The 20146-nt window shown below is 39.1% G+C and overlaps 1 protein-coding gene across 1 annotated transcript in view; it reads right to left on the reverse strand.

Moving 5' to 3' along the window:
* Positions 1-6282: 6282 nt before the first annotated feature.
* The window catches only part of ICE1 (interactor of little elongation complex ELL subunit 1), a 51131-nt gene continuing 37267 nt past the window's right edge, over positions 6283-20146 (reverse strand). Inside the window, exons 14-19 of the mRNA XM_090276243.1 lie at positions 18829-18997; positions 16135-16295; positions 13170-13360; positions 11010-11116; positions 7828-7926; positions 6283-6601 (exon numbers count right to left, since the gene is read on the reverse strand). Coding sequence (XP_090132369.1) covers positions 6420-6601; positions 7828-7926; positions 11010-11116; positions 13170-13360; positions 16135-16295; positions 18829-18997 — 909 coding nt within the window. The 3' untranslated portion in view covers positions 6283-6419. The remainder of the gene's footprint in view (positions 6602-7827; positions 7927-11009; positions 11117-13169; positions 13361-16134; positions 16296-18828; positions 18998-20146) is intronic.

A 20146-nucleotide genomic window follows, 5' to 3' on the forward strand; every position in this document is an offset into this window, starting at 1 on the left:
GTCTAACCTTTTTGTCAACTGCTTTTGCCAACTTCCAGCCCCCTTGCACTGGTCCACAATCAAGGTGGCTTTAACTATAGTGTGGAACAAAAATAGACTTGGTTACCTAACACAAGGTTACCGCATCATAAACCACACTTACTGCCTCTGATGCCCTGGCTGGTTTGGCTCAGTGGATTGAGCGTCGGCCTGCGAGCTAAGTGTCGCTGGTTCGATCTTCCAGTCAGGGTACATCAGAGAAGGAAAACTCTGACTCCAAAAAACCTCCGCTGCCTTGTGGCATACCTCTTCAGGGGAAAGGTTAAGGGAGTAAACCCCGACAGAAAATCCGGAGCCGGAGTCCCTAAGGCGGTTTGACGTTGTAGTCAACATCGGCAACTCCTGCGGCGCACCTGAACCCAAGCTGTATTGACTCCGTCTTTCCCTTGGACCCTTCAGCTGCAAAGAGAGGGGGGGTCTGCTGCATGGGCAACAGCAGACCTCCATATTATCCTGCCCAGGCTCTGTAGCTTCAGCGTCCTCGCAAGATGTCGATTCAACACGGGAGGAGACAGATACCGTGTCACTCCCGAGTCGGACTGCACAGCTATTCTCGGCGGTGCAGATAGACTCTTAAGAAGCTACACCATCGTCTCTCGAGACGGACGGCTGCCGACGACGACTGCCTCTGAACTCCAACCCCTGAAGCATCTAGGTGCTTTTTCTTCAAGAACTGTCATAAAACTTTAAATGTGATTATTCTTCAAAAACTAGAATGGCTACTTCATTTGAGGTTTTGCTGCATTTTTATTAGGGTTCGTTTTAAGAATTTAACGGGCGTGGGCTTGAACTTCAGGGAATCATAAAATAGGCCTGTTAGGAGTTCAGGTACACAAGCCCCATGACACACTGCCTGCTGACCAGCCCTTCACTCCAGATCTGTTGAGCAGTCAGTGGGGAACTGAATGAACCCTGCTAGGCAGGCACACAGGGCTAAGGACTCCAGGCATCCTTCTACCCCTACCCTCCCTCCAGCATCCAGGATCCCAAGGCCAGGGCAAAGGGACAGCCCTCCATACTTCCTGGGACGTCGGCTTCTGAGGGGAACTCACTTTGAACAGTTAATACGATCAAGCTCCTCATACAACCTGAGCCCCCCACCCCCATCAGGGTTCCCACCCTAAGTGACTATTGCCTAAGGGAAATGTGGCCAGAGGACCTGATTCCACACCGGAAGGGGAAGCAGAGCAGGGAGATGACCATAAGCCACCTGGTGTTATTAACCTTGGGGGTTATTAGAAGCAAGGGGTTGAGAAGAGTAGGTGTGGGCCTCCTGTTCCTATTACATAAGGGGCAGTTAGGAGTGGGCACTGCCACCCACCCAGGCTTCCCTGGACCCGGGGGGCCGGAGAGAAGCTGCTGCCAAGAGCCTGGACACAGAGCTGGCCCCAGAAAGAAGGGCCTGAGTGACAGGGACGAGAGGGAGACTGACATTCCAGTGTGTGACCTGTTTTAATTTTTAATTTACTACTCGCATACAACACACGATTAACATGAAAAGATTAAGTATTAAAATACATTGATTACAATTTGAACTATTAAAATGAATATGTAATAATACAAATTTACATATAAAAACATGACAATCAGGAGAGGCAGTTACTCTGAGTGCCAAAGGTGTGCTGGGTTCACGGTGTGCATTTCGATGCCCCGTTGTTCTCTTCTTTTGAGTTTTGCCAGTTGTACACTCACAATTTAGGGTGAGTTTATCTCAGAGCAGCAATTAAATGACTATTTGTTAAGAAAAAAATTCTTAAGGACCACAGAGAAACAAAAAAAATTAAAAACAGGGACTAGATTAAGTTTGAGATGGTGGGAGGCAGTTACTGAGCTCTCCCCACTTCCTCCCAAATTTCCACGGAAAGGAACCAAGAAGGGGGACAATGGGAGAGCCTTTGTAGGGAGTGACTGAGAGGGCAGAGCCAGAACAGAGGGCAGGTGTTCAGGCAGAACAGGGTGGCTGCAGCTGTCAAGTTCTCCGACTGCTGGGGAGCTCCCCACAACACCAGACTCCCCATTTGGAATTTGGTGGGTCTGGGGTAAGGCTGTGCCGCTGGAGAAATGCTGCTCTGGGGGCCATCCAGCCCGGCCACCTCACCCTCACTGCCCCGGGCACAGACCCCTACGAGGCTGCTGGGCAGCATCTTTCCCAGCAGGAAAATCAGAGGCCCGCCTGGCCCCAAGTGGAAACCCTGGCTTGCAGAGGCCACCCAAGCAGCGCCTCCCAAGGTCCTAACGTTGTTCACAAAAACCCAAAGTCCATAAAAGCAAGCAGACATTTTCATTTCCATAAAATTGAATTGTAGCATCTCTCAATGAGACTTCACCCACAATTAATTGTTTACATAGAACATTTTAACTGAGCTGAACAAACAAGCACAGCTTATTAAGACTGAAACGTCATGGTATAAAGGTACGTCTTCCTCAAAATTCTCTTCGGGGGCAGAAAAAAGAATTTTGTTTCACAATCAAAACTGAGAACAATAAATTTCTCTAAGGAGGTGTCAGGTAAATGGAAGAGTGTTAGTGGCTGTCTTACCTTCGAAACTCCCCTAAATTTCTAGAACACTCCTCACTGAACCCTTTCTTGCATCTGTAGTCTTTAAAAGGTTGACTGAACTCATTTATAAGCTCTACTCACACTACAGATTCTTTATGATCCTACATGAGAATGTGCTGGAAATGTTATTCGAAAAATCTGTGTGTGTTCAATGTGGGCAGGATGACTTAACAGTTCTTACACGTGACTGATCAGGAGTGCTCACAGAACCCCCCCACCCACTACCACTTCCCCCCTGGCCACTGTTCTGTTTTCTGGTCAAAGCATTTTGCTTAAGGATCGTCTAAAAAATATCCGGGAAAGAGTCTGAACAAATAAGCAAAGTATCTGCTTCTATTTTGAGTGGGAGGCATATTCTCTCAAATTCTATTATTTACATGTTATCCTTTCTCATTTACTTCTGGAGATAATGGGCCTAGGTGGTAGCACTAACTCCATTCAACACCCAAAGTATGAGTGGAAGTATCTCCCTGACAGCAAGGCTCTCAGGTTGTAAACTGCACCTAAGTGTGCCCCGGGCAAGGCACCCTGTCCTCTGGCCCGTGCAGTTCTCGGGTGAGCCTGCAGTGCCCTCTAATGGCCACAGCGCGGCACTCTCCATCCCCCAGATACAGATCCTGTTCCCTGCTGTTACATGGTTTCTACAAAGTAACCGATGTGACCAAGTAGCCTCACAGTGGGAAATTACAGCCTGAAGTATCCTCTACAGGCCAATGAAAAGCCAGGACATCCCTGGGAACAGGCATGGGGAAAAGCTTCAGATCTCCAAAAAGATCACTGACCACACCTCCATCGTTCTCCCTCAGAGCCACTGACCCATTTTGAACCGTTCTTCAGGGTCCTGGGCGGTGACTGGCCAGCGTGGTCAGACCAGAGAGCTTGCCTGACATGAGAGCTGCTGCAGGGCAGCGCACCAGCCTGTCTGTGGCAGGCTGCTTAGGACAGCCCGTGGGAGCCAGCTGTGGCGCCCAGAACCTGCGTGCCCCTCTGCTAGCCTAAAGCCACACCCAAGTCCAGGTTCAAATGCTTACTCACATTTTTATTTTTAATGATAAAACCCCACAACAATGTTATGCTTGAATACCAGAAACTAAATTTATGAACAGCTTAAAACTGCTTCACTCTCTGAGGATGACACAGCACCAAAGGCAAGTTCAGGCGTATTTATCATCAGGTCACAAAACAGAGCAGATGACGACAAATTCCACACACCAAAGGGTCAAAAGAATGGCACCAGCAGAAAAGGTAAGGCGTTGCCTATTCTTCATCAATTAAAACCAAGTAAAACTGCTGAGGTTAAAAAAAATATTCTCAACATTTTTGACAAAGCCATCCACTAGGCAAATTTTCCAAAAGACTTGTCTGCAGACCTGCTTTTCTCTTCCTGACCTCCCTTGCACTTTGCATCCCCCTAAGTCAAACGCTAGGAGGGAGACGCTCACTGAGGTCACCACATCCACAGGATGCAAAACACAACCAGCACCTGGCCGGCTCACCTCACCTGACCCCACAGCTTCAAGCACAGATAGCCAGCACCTGCCTTCTTGGCCCTGGCACGGAAACAATCACCAAGGTGCTACTAAACCACTGCCTCCGCCTCCTGCCCTGCTGGTGTTTCCTCCTCTGCCCTCTGGGAACTTACTGTACTTTTCTCCTTAGGTGAACACACTCACACTCACACACTCACTCTCATACACACATGCACCACTTTAAATAGCCTCCATACACTATCAACCTCCTACCTTCTGCCCTATCTTGTCTGAGCTCCACATGGCCTGTAAAGGCTCCCTGCCACCTCCACTTGGATGTCTTACAATGTCCACATCCCAAACCAGCGCCTAGGATTTGTTTCCTGCCACCAACCTGTGCACCTGTACCCACCCCATGGAGCCCAACTCTGTAACCTTGAATCTTGATTCTTACCTGTCCCTTACCCGAGTGCAGGAACTTAGCACTGACTCTACCTCCAAGAGATATCTGAAATTTCACCTCACACCATGATCTCTCCCCTAACTCCTGACAGGTCCCTCTGCTTCACCTCTTGCCCTTCTCACATCCCTTTGCCACAGAACAGTTCCAGTCAACTGTAATCTCATATGACATCTCTGCTCAATCTGTGAAAAAGCCCAGGGCTGCCCAAGTCCTAGGGACTGGCAGTTACCTGTATGACCAAATGACACTTGAACTTGAGCAGCATGTTCTGGCTGTATCAGCCACCTTGTTGCACACAAAAGGCTCTTTCCTTCTCAGAGCCACATTCGTCCGCCTGGGAGGGACACTCATCCCCCGCTTTCAAAAGCTGGCTCCCTTCTCTCAGGTCCGAGTTCAAGTGTTGCCTCCTAAGAGGGACTCTACTTAATCAACACCTAGGAAGAACAAAGTGTACCCTACTATTCTATGGCATCCTTCACGTTTTCTTCACTGAACTCAGCAAAATTTTCAGTTGTTGATTTATTGGGGCAATTGCTTAGGGTTTTTCGCTAACAAGTCACAGGTCTTCATGTTCCTTGCTGCCTGTTCACCAGCTCCTCTGTGTGAGGCACCAGCACAGAGCACATGCTCAATAAACACTGGCAGAAAAATGAACTCACCAACCAAAAGCTTCCAGACGGTTACATGGAGTTGTTCATAAACCTCAAGTTTTCTTGTTATTACTACTTTAAAAAGACAAAGGAGTAAAATACTTGTCAAATGTAATTTGAAAAGGACAGCAACTGTATTTAAACAAAGATATCCAATCATAAAGGTTAATCAATACTTAATTATCTGGTATCTGATACCACTGAGAGCATCTCAGAATACTCAGAACGGTGAAATACTGGCAAAGCAGCACATTTCTATCCAGAAGTGGAGTCCCCTTTGGAATGGCTATCTTCTTCTGTCTGCAGTTAAAGTAGAAGTAACACCAAGTGTCATCTTTACTGATCAGAACAATAATGTACATGGCTTACTTTTATTTTTTATTATAAAAAACATATACAAGAGGTTTAAGAAATGATGAATAAAGACAAATCAGAACCACAGCGAGTTATTAAACCCATTTTCTCTGTACAAATACTAAAATTCCCAAAGTGGAACATCATCGAATGTGACACACATTATCGCACTGTCCATATGTACGCAGCAAAGAGCTCCGCCGCGCCCATCTCTGAAGCCATATGTGCACGTCACTGATACAGAACCTGCAGTGAATTTCTACTTTTCAGTCTCCTTTTCCTGACAGAGTTAAGTAGTTTAAAGAACCTTTGTTAAGGAACTCGTGTGAAGAAAACGCATTAAGTCGACTTTCTAGAGGCTCCCCCGTGTTTTACTTGGATCAGTTGCGCACTATACCTTGAGAAAAACTTCTGTAGCCCGTTTCCAGCTAAGATAGTGGAAGAGTCTTCTAGTTCTTTTTTTAGCCAATATAGTTTTTCCTAGTCAGTCATTTGAGAACAAAGGCCAGAATTAACTCAAGAACCCAATCAATGCTTTCATATTAAATTCATTATAAAATGCCACCCAATTTCAAAAAGCGACTGAAAGGACACTTTCTGCAGCAAAAAGGGCTAAATTCAAGTTTTTGTTGTTTGACCAAGACACAGTACAATCCATGTGTCATGTAATCACGAACAGCTTTAAGTGATTTAAGTATGTGGTTCAGGGAAACACAGTTGTGCCACTGTATTTTTCCTATCTCCACACAGCGAGGAGAGCCTCTTGGCATTTTCTCTTTTGCATCTTTCTTGTGAAACCTTAGTTTGCATTCTGAAAGCCAATCAATCTGTTTACACCCCGTATGTGTGAAGGCACTTCTCTAGGTGCAGGGGCAGGTGGCGGCTTAGCCGAGTTCCTCTGCACACAATGCACCGACTTCTTCCAGGGACCTGACCACTGCAGAGGGGACGCTGTGAGAGGTCTCTTTGCGCCAAGCTTCCAGGATCTTGGATATTTCTGCTGGGTTGCTGGGACTCAAGTCACAAAGAGCATACACGGCTGCCAGCTGTATGCCCCATGGTATATCTGAAAAGAATTTTCATATCCATCATTACATAAAAACACGTTATTCAAAATTTTAATGGTGTAATCTACTGAACACTATTCTAATACAAAACATTTTCTGCCAGCAATGAAATCTATAAAACACAAGACCCACAATGAAAAAATTAAGACCTGTCTACCAGTAGGGGGAAAAAAAAGAAAAAGGAAAAAAAGCAGAACAGCCCTGTGCAGGTTGCTGGGGCTGGCCTGTGCCGAGAACAGCTAGCGTGTTACTGGAAGGAAGACACAGGGCTGGCCGCAGAGTGCCTCCCTCTCATGACCAACATTAGCTAAGCTTTCCAAAGCAGTTCTAGAAGCAACACACTCCAATGTTGAAGTTTTAATAAAATGTGAATCCCAAAGCATTCATCAAATAATTGACTCCATTTAATATCCACTGGAGGTGTTTATAAAGGGACTTTGGAAATGAAAAACATAATGAAATGAGAACAAATGAAAAGCTACTCTTGTACCATACTTTCATATACTAGATTATAGTACACTACAATATACACTATACATACTGTATTATAGTACACTATTCTAAATTATAGCATAAAGCTATAAATTACAGCTAGGTTACAGATTACGGTATATTAGAGTTCTCATTTAACATAAATTTACTTAGAAATTATTTAATTCCAATTTAGTTTCGTTAAATTTTAGCTAAAGTCTTTTTCACTGAAAGACTTCAGTTTAAAAATTTAGGAGTTATTTCATTAAAATTTATTATTAACTATGTATTTCAGATTTCCATTAGTGATGTGACTGATGCTCAACAGAGCAAACTGCTACTATTTAAAATAAATAAAAACATCACAAAACCCACACATTCACATGTTAATGCTAAAAACGTAGACAGTACCGCAGCTTTAAAATTACTTGCCCCTAACTTATAAGGCAATTATAGAGAAGCAGTGTGGGACTCATAGTAAAGACTACCTCCCCCCAAAAGTCTAACGGTAAGAGAAACACAATGATTTAAAAACAATTCTAATAACTAATAAGCAGGAAGGTGTGGCACTAGGTAAAGAAAGAGCTGCAGCTCTGAATGACAGGTCAGTGCTGGAAACATAGCCAGATGGCCGCTTCTAAAATCACCCTGATCTCCTCATTTATCAGGCAGAGAGAAACAGCGCATGGAACCCAGACCTGGTGAGGCCAATTCACCCCGAGGAATGCAAGCGTGTTGTGAACAGAAGTGTTACCTTCATCCTGGGCATGCTGTATGAACATACCGATAACCGAACTAATATTTTTCACAGCCGATGGAAACCCTTCCTTCAAACCCAATTGGCCTAAACGACCTAGGGGAAAAAAATAAACCAAAATATAAACAATCTTTGGTTAAATATTGATTAATCCTTCATAAGAATTTAAAATTTGTTCTTCCATAAAATATTATGCACATTAGGTTTAATGACCCTGAGCTGAAGTTAAAATGGGTACCTATTCTTAAGTGAAAATGGTTAAATAGTAAAGGATCAGAACTCAATAAAGTACCATTTGTCTTACAGGGGTGACCAAAATGGCTAGTCATCTCTTTTATTCATACATACAAATGAGATGCAATGCTTTACTTTCTCAGTGAATTTATAATACATAAAGGGAATTTAGAAGAATGAGTGGTTTCAGCCAGAGAGAACTTAGATGGGAGGAAAATAAAGACAATTCCTTTATTTTATGAATAATCCATGCCAGGCTTGTTAATATTATTAAATCATGGCCTATCAACTTACTTATTTGCTGAATTCTTTAGTTAATGCTAGCTTCAGAAACTCTAAGACAAGAAGGTTCTCTAAAACTTTCTCCTTAGAATCAGTTCAAACTCCAAGTTGATTAGGCATGTGCAAGAGGGTATGCGTACATCCAACCCTAAGACCACTTCTCAAGATTCCACCAGGGCTAAAGAGCATGCCTCACCTGTATTTGCCCTTCCCCTCAGCCATTTCCCCAACACTACATTCTCTCAGCACCTATCAACTGCTTTGTCCAGGTCAGCCTTCAGTGCAACAGATAACCAGGGAAGCAAAGCTTAGCCACAACTAGAATGGCCCAGCTGTCCCCTCCAGCCCTGTCCACACCTGTTTCTTTTTGAGGCACATTAGCTTGGCCTGCCCTGGTCCATCTGCAGGCCTAAGCAGGATTCACTAGTCCTGATTTAGCTCTTGTTTTTGACATTACACTTCTTTTCTACCTATTCATCCTCTGAATCATATTTATATATTTATGCACTACTAATTATTCTTATAACATGTTATATATATTCTTATAACATATTTTATAACATTAAATAAACTCATTAATTCTTAATTATATAACTATATATATTATTCTAAATAATACATACTATTAAAATTTATAAATTATTTTCTCAAAAGCCAGAATTTAATGATTTAAAGAATAAACTAGCCTGAGTGTGACTAAAGGTACAAGTAAGGTTTTCTCCCTACAATGGTATGTTCTTGTTTTTCAATAAACTACTGACAAATTCTTTTTAAGTCTCATATGGGTTACTTTTTAAGGTATATAATTAGAAGTATTTATATATATCTTGTGTAGTTATGGAGCCTGATAATTTGTATTCTCAAAAAAAAAAAAAACTTCTCAGGCAATTTGGACAGTTAGCCAAATCTGATATGCACCAATTCATATAAGGCACCTAAAGGCAAGAACCACAGAACCACATGTGAGGCTGACCCTCTTCCAGAGATGAACAGAGAAACTGCTTCCATGCAGTAAAGCAGTCAACTACCAAAAATGCAGCCTTCCACTCTCATTTCCTCTCTTGTTACAGTCATTAAATACATAAACAAACAACCACTGCAAGAATAACAGGAAGAATCACATCATATTTTAGAGGTGTGACTTAAAAAAGCAGGTTCTTTCAGAAATTTCAGATACTTCATCATAGATACTACACATCTATATGTATTTATAGACTTAACATCTCTCCTAATTCCTTAAATTCTCAAAAATATTTTACAATTTTAAATGAATTAGTTCCAAGTATGAACACTCTTGAATCCATGAGACAAGGTGCTACAGATACCAGAATTTCCAGACGTACAGATGCCACATGACTGCTGAAACTGTCATCAGTGGCCCTTCTGTGTCCCACTGCTTCCTACTTGGGACTGAAATTGTTCTTCAGGGTATCTTGAACTGAGGAATTCAGCAAAATATGGTTGAGACATTAACCCACTGAACAGCTGATTCATTTCGATTTTTGTGCCTTTATCTTCTAATTCCAAAATTGTCTTTAGCAAGCCTTTGATTCTCAGTCTTGTTTTAATAGCTTAATTACAAGTAAAAATTAGATGTCTACCTTGTAACCAGGCTGTTGTCTTATATCATTTTATATTTACTTAGCACAGTATTCTTATGTTTGGCTGTAAAATGCACACAGAATAGAAATGTATGTTTGCTGAAACAGTAACAAAATTAACCAGGAATAGTATATTTTCTACTGTGATTATTTATAGACCTCACTTACGTAACTGAAATATTCTCAAACTTTACTTCAATGGTATTATCTGGAAGTTTTAATTAATTAAACTCCAAAGACACCTAAAAATCATGGTAACTGTCGTCGAGTACCTAAAGGGCTTAACGGAAGAAATCAAATGAACCTTGTGTTGTGTGATCAGGGGCGATGAATACATGCTGCAGACAGAGAAGTCAGTTCAAAATACAAAGCCTGCTAATGGTTAATAGATCTCATCTGTGATAGTTCTGCAGAACCTAGAGAGCAGCTTGTCAGAGATGAGGCAAAGAGGGGAAAAAAAAACAGGTATAATTTTAAAACAAAGATCTATGATTTTAGGGAGCAGTAGAACTAAATGTTCAGAGGTTCTTTCCTTAGATCTGAGATTAAAAAAAGAGTATGTCCCATTTAAACAATGATTTTAATTTCTGTATATTCAGCTTAGAGGAAAACAAAACTGGTTCCCAATTATGTAAGTACAGAAAGTGATCCTTACTGTGCACATATGAAAAAAATATTTTATGAAGAAATAGAAGATAGCCTTATTTTAGAAACCAAATAAGAATATAGTACAATTTATTAGCAATTTATGTATCTTGGTGTGTATATGCAAGTGTATATGTCTGTTTATATTAATATTAGTATCTGAGAAGCAAGAGTTCAATTATAAATAAAATGTACTAACATTAAAAACCTTATTATCTGACAAAGATGGATAAAAACATTAATTTTTTAAAGAAATACTATCAGTAAGGATAATGGATTAAGCGCAAAAGTATCTACTCTAATGACTACAAAATAAATCATGGTGAAGTTTTAGTCAACATATATTATAACACACTTATTCCCTCACCAAGAATATCGTCAGTAACAAGAAAAAAATTAATCTGAGAGACAACTCACCAATCAGCCTCAGTATTGATGCTATAATAACATCAGGAATATATGCAATGTTCGCATGTCCTTTTCTGTATTTTATCCACTTATCCATTACAGGCCACAGCTCCTTGCTATAAAGTAACAACAATACTTACATGTATATAAAAGTATGCATGTTCATCATCACTCAAATATTCAGAACTTATCATAAAAATAGTCTGTAAGGGATGGACAATTAGTGAATAAGAGAAACTTCTGAAGATGTCACTTTTTAAATTAAAATGGGAACAGACACTAGAAGCTCACAAACCCTCTAAGTATTCAGGGTATTTGTGCCCACACTGGCTTAAAAGAAGCTACAAGCAGCCATGTTTGCATCTTTATTCGCTATTTTAACCTTTTCTTACAAGACTTTGCAATAGAGAAACTGAACAATGTCCCCAAGTCACAGACCTGGGAGAGAGAAATCTTAATTTTCACTTAGACCTTTCAGATATTAACGAAGCTCCTGTGTTATAACAGCCAACAGTTTCCATGGGAGGAGCAAGGTTAAACAGGCTGCTTCATAAAAAGAACTAAACCAGTGGGAATAATAATTTTTAAAAAACTTTTGATGAATTAAAGAAACTTTCTAATATCGAAAATCAGTGCCATTTCCTCTCTGCTTTCTCCTCTTTAAAAATGTGTTTACTTTTTACAGTATTTATAATACTAAAAAAGTAAAATGCAGAAAAACAGAAGAAAAATGTAAACCAAAACCAGAGCGACTACACATACTCAGATAATTGTCACTCTTCTAATTTTGGGGTTCATTTCGAGGCACTTCCACCTGTGCACATACGTTAAAAACATGGTGGATGTGACCACAGCACTTAGGAATCAGGGTCTGGCGTCACTCGCGCTAATCTGGCGTCATTGGCGCTGATCTTCAACACTGTCCTCACCACCTGTGGGAGGACCTTCAACAAAACACCTCTGACTGGCCCCATCCCTGAAGGGCTCTCCTCCGTCAAGTCTGCGGGAACAGAGGGGCCCAGGTAGGCATTCACACATCATTCCACAGAAGGTAATGAATGGATAGCCTTCGGTTACTTTCTTAGTTAACAGACTATGAAATACTTCTGTGTCAATACATAAAAATCCATTTATAGCTCTTTTAATATAGATGTTATTTAATTATATAACTCAATTCCCTATTGCTGACATTCAGATGTATAATCATTCCCTAGTGTTAAGGAGGAGGAAAAAAAAACAGGTGAGAGAACCAATTTCCATAGAATAAATTCCTCCAGCATTTCAAAGATATGGACTATCAGTCCTTTGGTGAATCCCTTTCAATGTCATAATCTCCTTTAAACTAGCCTCCCTCAGTCAGAGTTCCAAGAAAATCAAGAATTACAGAACAGACATTTGACTATTTTCTCCATTCTCCCAAAGATGGTACAGAGCTAGTGCCAGAGTTCAAGATGTACAGAATGAAGTTAATTCATCATTTATTTCTCTCCTGAAACGCCCAGATGATAAGAGCTGTTAAAGTGGAATTTTGAATATTTCTGTTCATGTAGGATTTTCCAGAGTATTTGTCTATTGAGATGATGGTCATTATGTTTCATTCTACACGTATTTGTTGAGCACATCCCTTGCACGGGCACTGTCCCACATCCTGGGGTATGAGAGTGAATCAAAGTGCCTCCTTCATGATTCGTTTCTCCTTGGGGGAGACAGGAGTAACAGACTATAATGAATAGTAGTAACAGGTACCACAGAAAAATAAAGCAAGATGTAATAATGATACAAATACTTTAAGGGTAGATCTATTATCTTATTTATTTATTTATTTGTTTGTTGTTTTGTTTATTTTTAGAGACAGGGGAAAGGAGAGAGGGAGAGAAACATCACTGTGTGGTTACCTCTCACTTGTGCCCCCAACTGGGGGCATGATGTGCAACTGAGTCATGTGCCGTGATTGGGAATCGAACCAGTGACACTTGGCTCACAGGCCGATGCTCAATCTACTGAGCCACAGCAGCCAGGGCAATTTATTATCTCTTATCCAAATCAAATGTCATTTTAGCTGCTTTAAACAGCAAAAATTATTCAAATCACTAGTCAGGAATCATTCCATAGACTACCCTAAAATTCAAATAACTCAACTTTATTAGAAATTAGAAAAACACTCTGTACCTTATAATGTTATCATGCGTCCAAATCCACTTCTGATGGCAGCAGAGCAGATCAATGGCAAATATGTACTCCCACGTGTTATCACTTAGGTCTTCACCAAATCTTTCACTGGACTGAAATTCTGTTTTTGGACATAACTGTATGGTCAAAAGTAGCTTAGAAACCATGAAGCCAACATCTGCAGGAGAATTCTAGCAACGAAAAAAAATTAAAACTAAATAAAATGCATTAAGAGTTTCAAGTATAGCACATCTTATGTAACCTCAAAGAGTAAAACAGGCCTCAGACAATCATTTACTTTTAAAAGACACCTTCTGAAAGTTGTATTTTGAATAAGAAATTATGTTTATCTTCGTTATGGCACATGTCCTAAAATAATGCTAGCATGGTGGTTGACAGACCAGATAGAAAGCTCCAGCATGATGCAGAATCCAGTCAGGTAGAAAAGAGACTAGTTGCAATTCAGACCAGAATGCAAATTTTCATTAACTCTAATCAGAGATTTACAGTTATAAAGTTATAATAAAAAATTTTAAACCTTTAAAGAATAGTATAAATTCTGTCATTTTTCTGATTCTAAATAGTCTGCTTTATCCAGAAAGTCATAAAATGGAATCAGACCGTATTAGGCCCTGGTATCTGTATTCTTTCACACTTGTACATGTTTTTAATATTTATCCAAGTTTTCCATGTACTGTTAGTTTGAATGCCCCTTTTTATTGCTGAGTAGTAATCCATTATATAGATATACAACAGCTGATCCGCTCACCCATTGATAGACATCCAGGTTATTTCTAACTTAGGCTACAGTTAATATTACTATGAGCATTCATGCACAAGTCTGTATACAGACATAAATTTGATTTCTCTTGGGTAAATACCAGCAGTAGAATTATAATTGTTTCCTTTAAAAACAATTATTTTTTATTTAAAATGAACAGGAAGCTTTCAATCTTTTCTTATTTCTGAAAAAGAGTGGGGTTACCTGGTTCTTTAAAGATGAGATAAAATTCAGGTGGAACCCACACATGCCTTTTGTATAGTATTTTTAAAAATATCCTCAGAAGAGAATATACATTTTTAAAAAATTGATTTTAAAGTGAGAGGAAGGGGGAGGGAGGGAAGGAGGAAGGGAGGAAGGAAGGAAGGAAGGATGGAAGGAAGGAAGGAAGGAAGGAAGGAAGGGAGGGAGGGAGGGAGGGAGGGAGGGAGGGAGGGAAACATCGATGCAAAAAACATGGACTGGCTGCCTACTGTAGGTGCACCCCAACCGTGATCCATCCCTCAACCTTTTTGTGTGCAGGATGATACTCCAACCAAATGAGCCTCCCAGCCAGCCAGGGCAGTATAGCACATTTTTAATAATCTTTCAACCTCTTTTATGATCACTGAAAACAACAGGTTGACTTAAATATTCTACCCCTAAAACCAATTTTGGTCAGTTTTATTTTGCTAAGAAATCATCCTAGGTTTTCAAATCTGTTGCTCTAGAGTTGCAGGTGGTAGTCTTATCGGTCATTATCCTTTAAATTTAAATTGTCTTCTTCCTCATCCAAAATCTTGAATCATTTTGCTTTTCTCTTTTTTCATTAATCTGAACTCTGAGCTAACAGTTTTGTTAGTATTTTTAAGGACAATTTTTTTCCCTCCTACTTTTTTTTTTGTTTTCTACTTATTTTTATTACCTTTTAAACTATATTCTTGTCTTCTAGATTTTGTCTCAGAAATTTAATTTTTAAGATGATTACCAGCCAACTTTGTTTAATACAGTAATACATTTAAACTATGTTAATGAATATAGGTTTTCCAAAAACCAGACATCTTTGTTATGAAAGTTTCCTTATCAATGACTTTAAAAAGATTGTAATTTCACGGTTTGATTTTCTGGGACTATACATTTAAATTTCCAAGTAATTTTAATAAAATTTTTGAATTACTTTTGTCTAATTTTATTAACAGAGAATTATGAGTGTATAATCTTTACTTTGTTAAAAATTTAAGGTTTTCATGTGGACAAACTCATGAATGGTTTTTGTAAATGTACCACAGGCATATGAAAAAATACATTCTTCAATCAAATTTACCTTTTATATTATTGAATTCCACTATGTCTTTGCTGATTTTTGTCTATTAGATCTATTGAATTCTTTAAGAGAATAGGAAAAGTCTTGTACTGTAATAATATTCTCCCCCCAAGTATTCATTTTTTTATAGCTTTGTCTTTATATTTTATTTAATCTGATACAGGGTAAATACATTTATTAAAATTCTACCTTATTCGTAAATGTCTCTTGTTATCAAATCATCACACCTGGCTTCATCCTGAACAGGCCAAAGGAGAAGGCTCCTTTGCACAAGTGGAGGACGACACAGGGAACAAGTGGCCCTGCAGGCAGCCTGGGGAGAGTAGCCTTTTTCTTAATGAAATTAACATCAAAAACTACTAAAACAACGATCTAGACACTATATTAGAACATCAGTTACTAAAGAAAATAATAAATAAAAGTAAACATGGGAACAAAATACTTAGAACAAATACAAATTCCATCAACTAGAAAGAAAAATAAAGAATATTTGATTCAGAATAGTCTTAACAAACAAAAAAGGTGAGATATCAATTTTTTCATCTTTCTTAGTACCTATTATAGAAGCAAATTATTTACAGCTCTCTTAGGAGCGCTTACATATACATACATATGTATCATCTCATCAGTCATAAATTAATGCACAAAATAAACTGTTAAATTAACACAATACACAGGTCTACAATTCTTCCCAAAGGATCTCATGCATACTTAATGAAAAAAATGCAAAAGCTTAGGCTAAAATAATATTTTAAAAGAGCTAATGCAAAGAATATATTATTTCTAAAAGGCTCTATCAACTAATATAAAACACAAAGCCAAATAACATTTACCCGAGACCTACAAAGTATGGTATTACAAGAAATAAAAATATACCTCACCTTTTCCCAATTGAGAAATGCTCTCAAACAGTTCAGAACCTCCCCTTTAGCACGCTGCCTGGCAACCAGCTGCATTGCCTTATTAATCACTGATTGAGAGATAAATATATCATGCCACATGTTTGCAATAAACAAAGTCAATTTTTCTGACTCCGGAAAATCTGTACGAAAGAAAATAAGAGAGTAAACCTTTATGTCTGATCAAGTGAATAAACAAACGAAGAATAAATGTTAGTAATTTCACTCGTGCCTTGCAAGGCTTTCTACCCAATGAGGCCCAGCCTCAGTTGTTTAGAAACCTGCTTCTCTCTCCTTCCCTTTGGCAAACTTTCTTTAAATTTGAAGCATAATATATGTATATATAAACCATTGTATGAAAAGACAAATAAACTCTAAAACATGAAGACAGGGCAGCCATCCTCTGTCCAGCCTACCCAGGTCCCAGAACCATCCTACTTGGTTAGTGTCATTTCCAGCCATATTTTTGTGCATTTACAAGATAACTCATTTGTAGAAAATATAAAGCTTTAGATTTAAATAAATATTTTTTGTAAATTATGAATGATAATCCTTTGTTGTAAATACCTTTTTCCCACACTGTGGATTGAACTTTGTCCAATTAACTTAATGGAGGTATAACTTACATACAATAAAATACCCTCTTTTTAAGTAGACAGTTGAATTTTGACAAATATCTACATAATCCCCACCACAATCAATATATAGAACACTGACAATATCCCATATTCCCAGGGGCTGAGCCTTTCCAGTGAATCTCTTCATGCCAGACACAGACAACCCTGATCAGTTTGCTGTCACTTTAAATTAGTTTGCCTAACTTATTCGGAACACTTGTACCCTTCCTGGGCTACCCCTTAGTATGTTTCTGCGATTCATCCACATTGTTGTATGCATCAGCAGTCTGCTCCTTTGTTCAGGTGAGCAACATTCTGTTGCTTATATATCATGCTTGCTTTCATTAACCTATTGATGGACATCTGTTTCCGGTTATGGGATATTATGAATGAAGATACTATGAATATCTGTGCACTAGTCCATGTGAAGACATGTCTATTTCTGTGAGATAAGTCCCTAAGAGTGAAATTTCTAGGTCATATGATAAATTAAAGTTTTAATTTTATAAGAAAGTGTCAGTGTTTCGCAATATGTTTGTACCCAGACAATATGAAGATTTTTATCCTGTTTGGTGTGAAGTCGCATCTACTGTAGCTAACATTACAATGTGTTTAAAGAGTAGGTAACTCAAAGCATAAACTGCAATTTTTGATCTGTTAATTCTGAAATCTTTGTGTTCATCTAGTTATACTTCCTTCTGTCCCAGGACTTTTTCAACCTGTTGTTCTATCTGCCTGGAATTCTCTCCCTCACTTTCCTCTTGGGTATTCCTTTGCATCTTCACAGCTCAGTTCCAAGTCACTTTGACAAGAAAAGCTTCCCTGACCTCTCAGATGCTCTCAAATCTGCCTTCCAGAGGAAAATTCATTCATTCCACAGATAAGGATCATATACAATGCGTTTTTCTGGGGCGGAAATATGGCAGAAACAAGACAAACAGAATTCCTGTCAGTACACAGTGTGCCATGTAATGGAGGCGTGAGACACAGCAAACCACGTCAGCAGGGCGCATGCCATGGAGGAAAAGGAGAACCCGGGATGAGCGACGATGGAGAGCACGTGAAATCACACAGTAAGCCGTAACAAAGCTGTAGGGAAAACTTCCCTGAGCTGAGAACAAGCTGGCTGTGTTTGAGCAAGAGCCAGAAATTCAGCGTGTGCTAAGCGGAGTCCATGCCCCTCTCCTTTCTGCCGCCCACCACTGATAAAACCTGATGCGTGCTTGTCTACTGTCACCAGGTATTGGCCCCACTGAATGGTCATGTCTGGTTTTGGTCGTCACTGAAGCCCTAACACGAAGTATGCACCCGTAATATTTGTTAAATAAATCAGTGACTGAAAGAGGAAACAAATACTGAAGTGGGCAATAAACACAACAGCCTCAGTCACAACTCTAGAATTGCTGAATATATTCAAGTATCCTGATTTATAAGCGCCACAAACATTATAAAATATTATAAATTTTTGCAATCTAGATAAGACTTTCTGATATAATATTAAGTGCATTTTATATCATTTTACTATTTAAAAATGTCTCCACTAATAATGTGATATAATGAAGAATGACTCCTAATCTGATTACCAGTAGAGACTGAAGAAATGGCAGTAAAGCGACGAGAATCAAAGGACAGCCCTCCTTTCCCCTTCTCTCCGGTACTCTCCTTTTCATGAGCTAATGAATCCATCTTATATTTTCTGTCCTTTTCAGGTGATAACACAGCATTGTAGGTTACTTACTTTAAATCATTTCCTTATTTTTTGTCAACTGTATCTTATTCTAAGGTAGTTGCAAAAGGAATAAAACAAATACACAGTGATGAGAGGGCCTGTATTCTGTACAAGTGAAATGCTGACCTATGTAAGTCTAAGTCACAGAAACTCGTCTACTGGAAATCAGGAATAGACAGGTAAACCCAAGGTTCTACATGCCCTCTGGTAAATGTACAAACCAATACACTGTTTTTAAAAATACACAGCAGTTGTTTAGCAAAAATACAGATTCAAGTATAAAAAGCAATAATATATTTTCAATACAAATAAGCCACAAAGTGAACAAACCTTCCTTAAGTAGGCTGTAGCAGAACAAGCGAGCTCTTTCCACATCTCCAAGTTGCCGACAAATACCCACATACACTCTGCATAGTGCATGAATGTAACTGTGCTCCAGAGATGTCTTCTGAAGTTTTAGTTCTGAGAGAATGGAGTGAAGCAAGCACTCTGCTAAATGCTGGAGTGGGGGGAAAACAATGAGAAGGTAATGTACTCCAGTATTTATCCTTAGCCTATTAAAAGAAAAGCTAAATTACAAAATTTAGCATATACTAGAAAAATAAAACATGTAGTCTATCACAAGATAGCAGAGGGCAATAACTGGTAACAACTCATTTAGCAGGTAAGCCAAGGGGCTCTGGGGACTAAGTCCACAGCTGTCAGCTGCCTGTGGTCAGTGGTGCTGTAGTTGTTAGATGGCATATCTGAGCACACCTGGATGTCTGTTGTCATTTCCACCACTCCAGCCAATTACAGAGTCTTGGTTTTTGCTACAATTTGTGTGTGTGCAAATATTAAACCCACTCTATCCTACTCCCTTCTAGTTTTCTCAACTCCAGTGCATGCTACACATTTATACTATTTACACCTTAAAACATTAGGTAACATTTTTCTTGCTCAGGAAGAGAAGCATTAAGTAATTTGACGTATTCATCCATTTGAAAATAAATATCTTTTCAAAGTTAGTTATACTGCTCTGTATGCCTTCTGAATCTTAACTGATCCAAGAAAAATATTTATACCATTTTGACTTGGAAAATGTGCAGATAACCAACACAGTACAATCGTGTAGCACTGGAAGTCTTTCACAGAAGGTGTCAACATAATTATTTAGAAACTGTAAGCCCATAAAAGTCCTAATAAACTGTAGTAGGTCTGCACAACCCTCATCTGGAAACTGAACATCTGCTCCCATTTGATTTGTGACATACATTCAGGAAGGGAGAAGGGAAAACCAAACCCACAAGCTGTCTTTCTGAAAGACTCTCAAACTTTCAAATGTGTATATACTATTCATTGAAACAAAATACTGCTATGTGATAAATCATTTGATGCTTTCGAGCAAATAATTTCAAACCTTTAAACATGTCAGAATCAATGGGAAATATGCAATTTTAGTTCTGACAGATACTTTTTCTTTAAAATGTTATTTGATGAACAAAAATTATCAAATCTCTAGTGTTGTATCACATCTCAAATGTATAAAATTCTGGCTGGAAAAAAAAGTACAGGTCTTTTTGTTTGTATGGATAATTGTCAATGTCTGAACGAAAACTTTTGTAGGGGTCATCTGCCATCTTGCTGACAGCAGATAGCTTGTCCCCGG

Source organism: Furipterus horrens, unplaced genomic scaffold (genome assembly GCF_987537825.1).
Source record: "Furipterus horrens unplaced genomic scaffold, mFurHor1.1.pri manual_scaffold_5, whole genome shotgun sequence".
In the NCBI taxonomy this organism is placed as follows: domain Eukaryota; kingdom Metazoa; phylum Chordata; class Mammalia; order Chiroptera; family Furipteridae; genus Furipterus; species Furipterus horrens.